This window comes from Lichenostomus cassidix, unplaced genomic scaffold (genome assembly GCF_008360975.1).
Source record: "Lichenostomus cassidix isolate B80296 unplaced genomic scaffold, HeHo_3.0 HiC_scaffold_33, whole genome shotgun sequence".
In the NCBI taxonomy this organism is placed as follows: domain Eukaryota; kingdom Metazoa; phylum Chordata; class Aves; order Passeriformes; family Meliphagidae; genus Lichenostomus; species Lichenostomus cassidix.
In genome coordinates, this window is record NW_028147632.1 from 12,700 (window position 1) to 22,270 (window position 9,571).

General features: G+C 54.7%; 1 protein-coding gene across 5 annotated transcripts; it reads left to right on the forward strand.

Moving 5' to 3' along the window:
- The first annotated feature begins 2,547 nt into the window (after positions 1–2,547).
- LOC146421269 (hydroperoxide isomerase ALOXE3-like) lies at positions 2,548–7,624 on the forward strand. Of its 5 annotated transcripts, XM_085047103.1 has the most exons (13): positions 2,562–2,982; positions 3,361–3,559; positions 3,633–3,714; positions 3,810–3,932; positions 4,031–4,134; positions 4,245–4,567; positions 4,643–4,846; positions 4,986–5,072; positions 5,635–5,804; positions 5,881–6,002; positions 6,095–6,195; positions 6,653–6,823; positions 7,040–7,624. In XM_085047103.1, exons 1-13 carry the CDS (start codon positions 2,845–2,847, stop codon positions 7,217–7,219), a joined length of 2,004 nt encoding a protein of 667 aa, XP_084903229.1. In that variant the 5' UTR covers positions 2,562–2,844; the 3' UTR covers positions 7,220–7,624. The 5 variants fall into 5 exon arrangements, with proteins under 5 accessions (XP_084903226.1, XP_084903227.1, XP_084903231.1 ...); XM_085047105.1 differs by having other exon boundaries at positions 2,555–2,982; positions 4,245–4,846; positions 6,964–7,045; XM_085047102.1 differs by having other exon boundaries at positions 2,561–2,982; positions 4,245–4,846.
- The last annotated feature ends 1,947 nt before the right edge of the window (positions 7,625–9,571 follow it).

Below are 9,571 nucleotides of genomic sequence, written 5' to 3' on the forward strand. Positions count from 1 at the left end.
AAAAAACTGTCTAGGAAAAAAAAAAAGTAGAAATAAAACATATTTGTAGTAAAAGAATTGTAGTGATAAATAGATTTGTGGACCTGCTCTGTAGACTGAAAAAATACCCCACACCCTGCCCCCCTACCTGAGCTATTAGTTAAAAAGAAGAAAGAAAGTAAATAAAAATAAGTTCATAAGAGGGAGGGGGTGAGTGAACAAAATAGTATATGAAAAGCTTATTTTTGCCTTGCATTTATCCTCCAATTCTGTTAAGTAATTAAATCACTTTGAAACTTTAAGTTTAAAGCCTGTCTGCCCTTTCTTCCGTGCGTCCTCCTACCAGTGTCCTATCTCATTTAAATCATAAAATTAGTGTGTGTTTTTACAGTTTTTTTTCCTTTCCCCTCTGTGGAAAGCTGGCTTCTAGAGAAGGGACACGCAGATGTAGATAGATTGCTTCTTACCAAGCTGCTTCTTAACAATAGCCATATTCAGCCAACTATTAATTAGATACCTGCGTCCAATCAGCAATCTAGGTCATCATAACCTTTCCTGCAACATAGAAGTGGTGGGAGCCGTCGAGAATGCGTTAATTGGTAACAAATATGCAGAAATCAGGCATTATAGATAAACATGGATACATGTTAAGGCAAGTAGCCAAACTTAGGGCGTGGAAGTATATAACCAATAGTATTCTATGATTACAGAATATGCATGATCTAGTTAACTACACTATAAAACTGTATACTGTAAATCAATAAACCGAAGCTTATATTAAACCCATATTGGATTGTCAAGCCTCCGTTTCTCGGCACCCCTCTCCTGCACAAGAAAGAGTTGAAGTGCCTGGGGTTTAGTCAAAGTCAAACCCCAACACAAGGGGGTGCAGCATCTTGGAGAGGTGGGATGGGGATTCCAGGGGGTTCCTGGGCCCAGGAAAGGGTGTCCAGTGGTCCCCTCTTTCAAGGAAAGGGGAGTCACAGGGTGAGGAGACCCAGGATAGCCGGGAATGGATGACCCAGAAGTCCTCAGTGTAAAAGCACAGGGGGTCTGGAGGCTGGCAAAGGAAGGAATGGGGATTCAGGTCAAGTCAAGGAAAAGGGGAAGGCTGGGGGCTGGTGACGATGGAATGTGCAGGAAAGGGGGTGTAGGGGGATATTAGTGGAGGATAAGGGGTGCAGGATGAAGGGTCCCGGTGCCATATAAGGGGGTGCAGGGGGGTCCCAGTGTGGAGAAGTTGGTGCATGGGGTGTCAGTTTGGGAGTGCAGGGGGGTCCCAGTGCACAGGAATGAGGATTCAGAGTAGTCCCAAGGTCAAGGAAATGGGGTGTACAGGGATTGGGAGAGGTGGGATGGGAGGTTCAAGGGGTCCTCAGTGTTGAACAAAGCGGGGTCATGGGATAGGAAGAGCCAGGACAGCTGGGGAGGTGGGCTAAGGGGGTCCCCAGTGTTAAGGAAAGGGGGAGCTGGGGGCTGGGAAAGGTAGGAATGGGGGTGCAGGGGGTCCCAAGACGAAGGAAAAGGGTTTGGGGGCTGGAGAGGCGAGATGGCCAGGAAAGGTGGTTCAGGGTAGTTCTATGCTGGGAATGGTGGATCAGGCAGTTGTTGGGCTTGTGAATTGTGGTTTTGGGTTCCCGGTGCTGGGAATTGCAGTTCAGGGGGTCCCAAGGTCAAGGAATGCTGGGAATAGGTGTGGGGAGAAGCAAGATCTCTGAGAAGGAGGGTGCAGGGGATCCCTGGTGTTGAGGAAAGGAGGGTTTGGGGACTGGGAGAGGCAGAGATGGGGGTCCAGGGGCTGCCAGGTTCAAGGGAAACAGGGAGGCTGGGGGCTGGGAGAGGTAGGATGGCCAGAAAAGAGGATGGAGGGTGGTGCCAGAGCCAGGGGATGTCGTGCAGGGGGGTGTCAGCACACAGGAATGTGGGGTTCAGGGGGTCATGGTTTTGAGGAATGGTGGTTCCAAGGCTACCGAGAATGGCAGTTCAAGGCTGTCCCAGTGCTGGGGGTCCCACTCCTCCCTCGCTGTCCCCCTGGAGCACCCCCAGCCTCAGCGCTGAAGCTATCATGGGGCTCCACTGCGGCCCCGGCCCTGGCCCTGAGCCGCCTCCGGCCCTGCCATTGCAGCCACTCTTTCCTGGCCACCAATGGCAGCTGAAAATGCTCATGACTAAGGGTACTCTGGGGGGGGGCAGGTGAACCCCTGGCCCATGGTGAACGCCCCTCCCGTGGCTGAGGGCCAACCCTGGGGCCTTCGCTTGGGTAATGTTCCCACAGCCACCCCCAGGACCATCTCTTGGGTAATGTCCCCACAGCAACCCCAGGACCATCGCTTGGGTAATGTCCCCACAGCAACCCCTAGGACCATTGCTTGGGTAATGTCCCCACAGCCACCCCCAGGACCATCGCTTGGGTAATGTCCCCACAGCAACCCCCAGGACCATCGCTTGGGTAATGTCCCCACAGCAACCCCCAGGACCATTGCTTGGGTAATGTCCCCACAGCAACCCTCAGGGCCATCGCTTGGGTAATGTCCCCACAGCAACCCCCAGGACCATCGCTTGGGTAATGTCCCCACAGCAACCCTCAGGGCCCTCGCTTGGGTAATGTCCCCACAGCAACCCCCAGGACCATCGCTTGGGTAATGTCCCCATGGACATCTGGCAATATCTCTTGAGATCAGATGTACTGGATGCTGGCCAGTAGCGGTGATCTGATAACACCTCCCTGAGGAGGAAGGACATGTCACCGGCTCACAGAACGACCGTGGCAGTTGCAACATCTCAATCACCCAAAACAGCAGGTTTGCACCCCACAGTCCCTCAGTCTTCCCTGAAGGCATCTCTGGGACATCACTGCAGCTTGTCATGGCTGTCTACAAGGTGACAGTGGCAACAGGTGACATGGTGGAAGCTGGGACCAACAACTCCATCTCCATCACCTTGGTGGGCAGCTATGGCGAGAGCCGCCAGACCACCGTCTCCTTCTTGTTCCTGCCAGGGAAGGTGGGGATGGGGACACAAGGGGTGGCAGAGCTGTCCTGGGGACATGAGGGGTGGCACAGGCTGTCCCAGCAATGTGAGGGGCTGCATGGACTGTCCTGGGGATACAAGGGGCTGGTGGGAAGGGATTTGAGGGAAACAGAGGAAAGGGGTTCCAGGGTCTGAAGAAAAAAATTTGGGGAGGATGGTGGGTAGTGGTCCTGGGGGCATTGGAGGAATGGTTTTCTGGGAGAATGGAGGAAAAGGAATTTGAGGGGATGGTGGAGGATAAGGATCTTGGAGGCAAGAGAAGCAAGTGGGAATGCTTTGAGTCCCTTCTCTACCTGGTGCCACCACAAGGCATCTGCCCATCCCACCCAGAAGCCATTTTTTCCTCTTCAGGAGAGGAGCCTGTCTGTGTACTGTGGGCAGGACTTGGGCCCCATTGTCCTCATCCGCCTGCACAAGTGGCGGCTCTTCTTGGAGGACGCCTGGTTCTGCAAGGATGTCCGGGTGACAGCCCCCAATGGCACCCTGTATCGTTTCCCCTGCTACCAGTGGCTGGAGGGGGTCACCACGGTGGAGGTGCGGGAGGGCTCAGGTAGGACCCACCCTGCCCCCATCCCCCTCTAATGGCCAGAGGTCTGACTTTTGACAGCCCCCCTTTTTTCTAGGGAAGAAACTGGCAGATGACAAGCTGCAGATCCTCAAGGAACATCGTCATCGGGAGCTGGCAGCACGGCAGGAGGCTTACAGGTGACAGCAGGAACATGGCAACAAGGCCTACCTTGGCCAGATGGACTGGTCAGCAGTGATGCTGACATCTGCTCTCAATTTCTGTCCCCCCTCAGGTGGAAGAACTTCGCCCAGGGCTGGCCCCGTTGCCTCAACGTGAACTCCATCTCTGAGCTAGACTCCAACATCCAGTTCTCCCGCATCAGGGCCACCAATTTCAATGGTTTCCTCATCTTCCAGTAAGCAGTGCCCTGAGGCCAGGGAGGACCTGGGTGATGGCTGGAAAAGGGGCCAGAGAAGGGGAAAGGGTGTGCTGAGGTCCCCCTCTGCCCTGTAGAGGGGCCTCCCACTTTCTGTCAGGGTTCCTATTGAGACGCACCTCCTGGAACAGCCTGGATGAGATGCGCACCATCTTCTCCCGGACACAGGGCAGGGATATTGGTGGGTGCCTTGGGTGTTGTCCCCTGCCCTTCCCCCTGCATCACTCAGGGATTCACAGGATGTCGCTGGAGGGTGGGTAAGTGGGTGCTTATGTCTGACCATCCCCTTAGTCCCTGAGTATGTGGCCACGCATTGGCAAGAAGATGAATTCTTCGGTTCCCAGTTCCTCAATGGCAACAACCCCATCATCATCCATCGCTGCACCACGCTGCCACTCAAATTCCCAGTGACACCAGAGATGGTCACTGGTTCACTGGGGGGTGGCACTGACCTGAGCAAGGAGCTCCAAGAAGGTCGGATCTTCATTGTGGACTACAAGGTGCTGGAGGACATCCCGGCTGACACCATTTATGGGCGCCAGCAGTACGTAGCAGCCCCGCTCTGCCTGCTTCACCAGGGCACTGATGGGCTCCTGCGCCCCATTGCCATCCAGGTAGGGATGTCCCACCCCAAACCCTGCCATCAGGAGGATGACAATGGTCCTAGACCAGGGGGTGGTGTCCCACAGCTCAGCCAAACGCCAGGACCGTGCAGCCCCATCTTCCTGCCAAGTGATGATGAGTGGGACTGGCTGTTGGCCAAGACCTGGGTGCGCAATGCTGACTTCTACAGCCACCAGCTCCTCACCCACCTACTGAGGACTCACCTATTTGGGGAGGTCTTTGCCATTGCCACCCTGCGCCACCTGCCCACCTGTCACCCCCTCTTCAAAGTAAGGTCTCCTCTCAGGGCCAGCTGCTGCTGCCTGCCCCCCCCCCCCAGATCTGAGGGCAGTTATGCCCCACCTGACAGCCCCCCCAGCTCCATGGAGGGGTCCCTGGTCACCTGCCAGATGTGTGTTCTCCCCTCAGCTCCTCATGCCTCACTTCCACTTCACACTCCACATCAACACCTTGGCCCGCAGTGTCCTCATCAACCCTGGTGGCCTCATTGACAAGGTGAGCCCTGGGGACTGAGAGCACTAGGCTCTGCTGGGGCACTGGGGCCTGTTGGGAGCACTGAATGCTCTGGAGTATTGGGAGGCAATGGGGATGTACTGGGGACACTGAGGGTCTGTTGGAGTCCACTGGGGCACCGGAGGGCACTGGAGTCTTGTGGGTGCTGGGGTCTGCTGGGGGCACTGGAGGTATTGGATTCTACTGGGGGAATTGGGGTGTCCTGAAAACACAGGGTGGGTACTGGGGTGCTACTGGGAGCAGTGTGGAGTACTGGGGTGTACTGGCAACAGTGAGCACTGGAACTGCTGGATAGCACTGTAGGGTAGTGGGGGGCACTAGGGAACACTGGGAAGCATGACAGACCTGGCGGACACTAGACAACATGGGATGGAGGACACAGGAGAGCACTGGCATATATGGGAGTACTGGGGGCACTGGGTGTGTACTTGGAGGACTAGTACTCTGGGAACAGTGCAGAGTACTGGGGTATACTGGGAGCACTGGGGGACACTGAAGCCTGGTACCTCCTGCCCTCCCCACCCGTGGGTGGCCCTCCTCCCAGGGCTCAGGGGTGACCTACGAGGGGCTGCTGCTGGTGGTGCAGCGAGGCCTGGAGCAGGTGACCTACACATCCCTGTGCCTCCCTGATGACATCCACCACCGTGGCATGGCCCATGTCCCCAACTACCACTACCGAGATGACGGGATGAGCCTCTGGGAAGCCATTGAGAGGTGAGACTGGTTTTGGGGGATGGAGGGTGCTCCTGGAGTGCCCCAGGATCTCACAGTCACCTTGTCCCTATGGCAGCTTTGTCACTGGCATTGTGACATTCTACTATGGTGGGGATGCAGCGGTGAGCGGGGACACTGAGCTGCAGGCCTGGGTGATGGACATCTTCACCAATGGCTTCCTGGGCAGGACCTCCTCAGGTAAGACAACTGCAGCTGCCACAGGATGTCCCCAGGGGAGGCAGAGGACAGGCAGGTCCCTGAGGCTCTTTGCTGTTACCACCCCCATCCAGGTGTTCCCTCCTCACTGCAGTCAGTGGCAGAGCTCATCAAGTTCCTCACCATGGTGATGTTCACCTGCTCGGCACAGCATGCGGCTGTCAACAATGGGCAGGTGGGACACGGGTCAAGGACCCAAAGGATATCCCCAGCTGTCCTCGAGCCATGCTGTGAACATGTCCCCCTACCACTCCTCTGTGCACAGGAATCATGTCCCCATTCTGAACCAATGTCTATGGTCAGACCTCTCTACATACCAGAAGGATGTCCCCATCCATCCTATCTCCACATTGGAAGGATGTCCTCACCCTACAGCTCCATCCAATGTGTCCCCATGCCAGAAGGATGTCCTAATCCATCCCCTCTTCATAATGGAGATGTCCCCATCCATTTCCCTTGCTGTGCTCTGATGTCCCCATATGCCCCCCTCTGTGCCAAAGAATGTCCCCACCTGTGTCCTTGCTGTTTCAGGGATGTCCCCACCTGTTCCCTCATGCTTTTGGGGGGATGTCCCCACCCATACCCTAGCTGTTTTGGGGGGATGTTCTCTTCAGTGACCTGTCCCCCTGCAGTATGACCTGGGGGCCTTCATTCCCAATGCCCCGTCCTCCATGCGTCACCCACCACCCTGCGAGAAGGGCCGGGCCTTCCTCCAGCACTTCCTTGACACCATCCCTGAGGTGGCCACCACTGCCAACATCTTGGTGGCTCTCATTCTCCTCAGCTCCCAACTCAAGGACAGGGTGAGTCTGGCCCCACAGCCTCCTTGTGCCCCCCCCAAACAGCTCTGTGGGCCTGGGGAACTGCAAAAGGTGCCCACAAGGGTGGATGTCACCACCTTTGGTGTCACCAAACTTGGGGTATGGCCACCATTGCTCCACAGCTACCAAGGTGCTAGAGAACCCCCCAATGGCATCAAGGGGTTGAAGCTGAAGGGTCCATGCCCCTGTCTCCCCCAGAGGCTCCTGGGACAGTACCCTGAAGAGTGGTTCACAGAGGCAGAACCCCGGCGGCTCATCCGGGCCTTCCAAGGGCGGCTGGAGGAGATCCGGGACCGGATTGAGGAGAGGAACCACCTGGCTGAGCTGAGATACAACTACCTGAACCCGCTGGAGACGGAAAACAGCATCTCCATCTGAGCATGGTAGCTGCACCCATTCACCACCCCCAGCACTCCCAACACCCTGCACCTGGGCACCCCCAGCACCCAACACACTCAGAACTCCACATCTCATCACCCCCAGCACCCAGCAGCCCCAGTATCTGGACACCCAGTGCACCCAGCACCTCCAGAACACCCAGCACCCTGCACCTGGGCACCCCCAACAGACAGAACCACCAGCATCTGGACATCCAGTACACCCAGCACTCCCAGCACCCCTTACATGGCCATCCCCAACACCCTTGTCACCAAGCATCCTGAACTTAGACAATCCCAGCAACCCCATGACGCCACACCTGAAGACCCTCAGCATCTATCCCCCAGCACCCTCAGCACCCCCCTCCATGTTCTTCTCCCCAATAAATGCCAGCTGTCGATCAAACCCTTGTTTTGCTTGTAGGTGTACTCTAAAACCACAGGGAACCACACAACTCTCACTCAAAGCAGGAGCTGGACTGAGGAAACTGGGAGACATGATGGAGTGCCCAGTGCTCCCAGTGCCTCCTCCCAGAGCTCACAGTGTTCATCACTGGTCCCCAGTGACCCCAGTGCCCCTCTGCAGTGCTCCCCTTGTTGTGGGCAGAGTGGGAGCTTCAGACAAGAGTTTATTAGAGAATCTCCTTTTCAGATATAAAGTGCAGAAAAGACCCCCAACACCCCCAAAACCTACCCAGGACTCCCTGGCTTTCTAAACTTCTCAGAAGGGAATGTGGATGTGGCTGGATCCAATCCAAGTCCAGCTTCCTTAGCCTTCTCACAGGCAAAGTGCTCCAGCCCCACCTCAGAGCCCTTCACTAAACCTGCTCAGGCTTCCAGATGTCTTTCCTGTGTTGAGGAAAAAAAACAAGGCATAATAACGTAACTTGGGTAATCCACATCCTGAATCTCCTGGTCACACAGCCCAGGGTGCTCCTGGCCTTCCTTGCTGCCAGGGCACACAGCTGCCTCCTGCCCAGCTCCCTGTCCACTAAGACCTTTCCCACACGGCAGGCAGGCAGCTCCAGCCTGGGCCATTGCAGGGGCCAACACTGGCATTTGTCCTTCTGGGATTCCATGAGTGTGTGAACTGAATATATGCAGATAACCAAGATGGCCAAAATCCACAGCCAAAGTGTAAAGAGTAGATTTATTCCATTCCATCATAGCAAAATGGGGACACAAAAGCTTATTCCATCTTAACAGGAGCAAAAAGCGTGCATGCCAAGCCTGTTCCCTGCCTTAACATACCTCAGGTCCTATCACAGGCACATTTCTTCACAAGGCTCTTCACTGTCTCTGAGCTTATCTCTCTTCCCTCTCACCAGGAGGCCTAGGCCTGTGAGAAATGCTCTTTAGGTCTTTACAAAATTGAGACTCTGAGCTTTTTGCCCCCCTTCCACCAGCACAGGCGCCTGTCTGTGGCCTCCAAGGCAGAAGGCTGAACTCTTAATTCAAATTCAAATCGTAGGTAACAGCTCTGGCCTGATGGCTTATCGGCTAAGCATGCATTTGAAACCAGCACAGAAACCCCTGAATCAACCCATGAAGGACCTTCACCTTGGAGGGGGCTTTGGGGGTCCCCAAAGACCACCAGGATATACGGAGCATGCATGGTGCACATGCTAATGATATTAATGACTTCCGAGAAATGATTTGTATAACCACTCCTATCCTGAAGAATGTAATTAATATTCATGATTTTACCTATAACTCTGTGTCTTTGGGGTACTGAGGTGTGTGTGTTTGGTGGAAACAATTCCCCACACATCCGGTGCACCAAATAAAGCAAATACCCACTTCTCTGACTTGGTCTCTGAAGTGTCTCTGAGCTCAATTGGGGCGAATCAAAATCCTGTTATCTTCTGCAGAAATTCCACTTCTCAAAGCAGAAAGAAAACAACCCAAAGCAACCACAATATGAAATTTCCCCCACCGAATGTTAGTATATTTCAGCTACAAGGTCATCTTTGAGTGAAAAGAAATGTTATTTTTTTCTTTCTTGCCATATCTGCTTTTAACCCCTTCCTTCCCTCAGTGAGGTTCCTGCCATGCTTTCCTCCTTCTTGAAGCCCTGAACACAGAGACATGAGAGAACTTTCTAGTAAAAACCCAGGCAAAAAAGCCATCGTATCCCTCAATGCCAGTATCAGTGTCTGCTGGTATTAAATCCCCCTCCCTGTTCTGAAGCAGCCTTCCACAACACAAACAATGCACAGAAATCCGTTGTCTGTTGCTCGCCTTGCTGTCACCTCCTGGCAGCATCTTCATGGCCCAGGTTTGTAACCTGTCCTGTGACATCCCAGCCCTGCTCCCTTCACATGTCCCCATAGGCCTCCTGTGTGGGCCCAGC

Coding starts and splice junctions, on each gene's coding strand:
- LOC146421269 (XM_085047100.1), top strand. CDS start 2,845: ATGGCTGTCTACAAGGTGACAGTGGCAACAGGTGACATGGTGGAAGCT. Junction 4,847..4,985: donor CCTGTCACCCCCTCTTCAAA/GTAAGGTCTCCT, acceptor TTCTCCCCTCAG/CTCCTCATGCCTCACTTCCA. Junction 5,805..5,880: donor CTCTGGGAAGCCATTGAGAG/GTGAGACTGGTT, acceptor TCCCTATGGCAG/CTTTGTCACTGGCATTGTGA.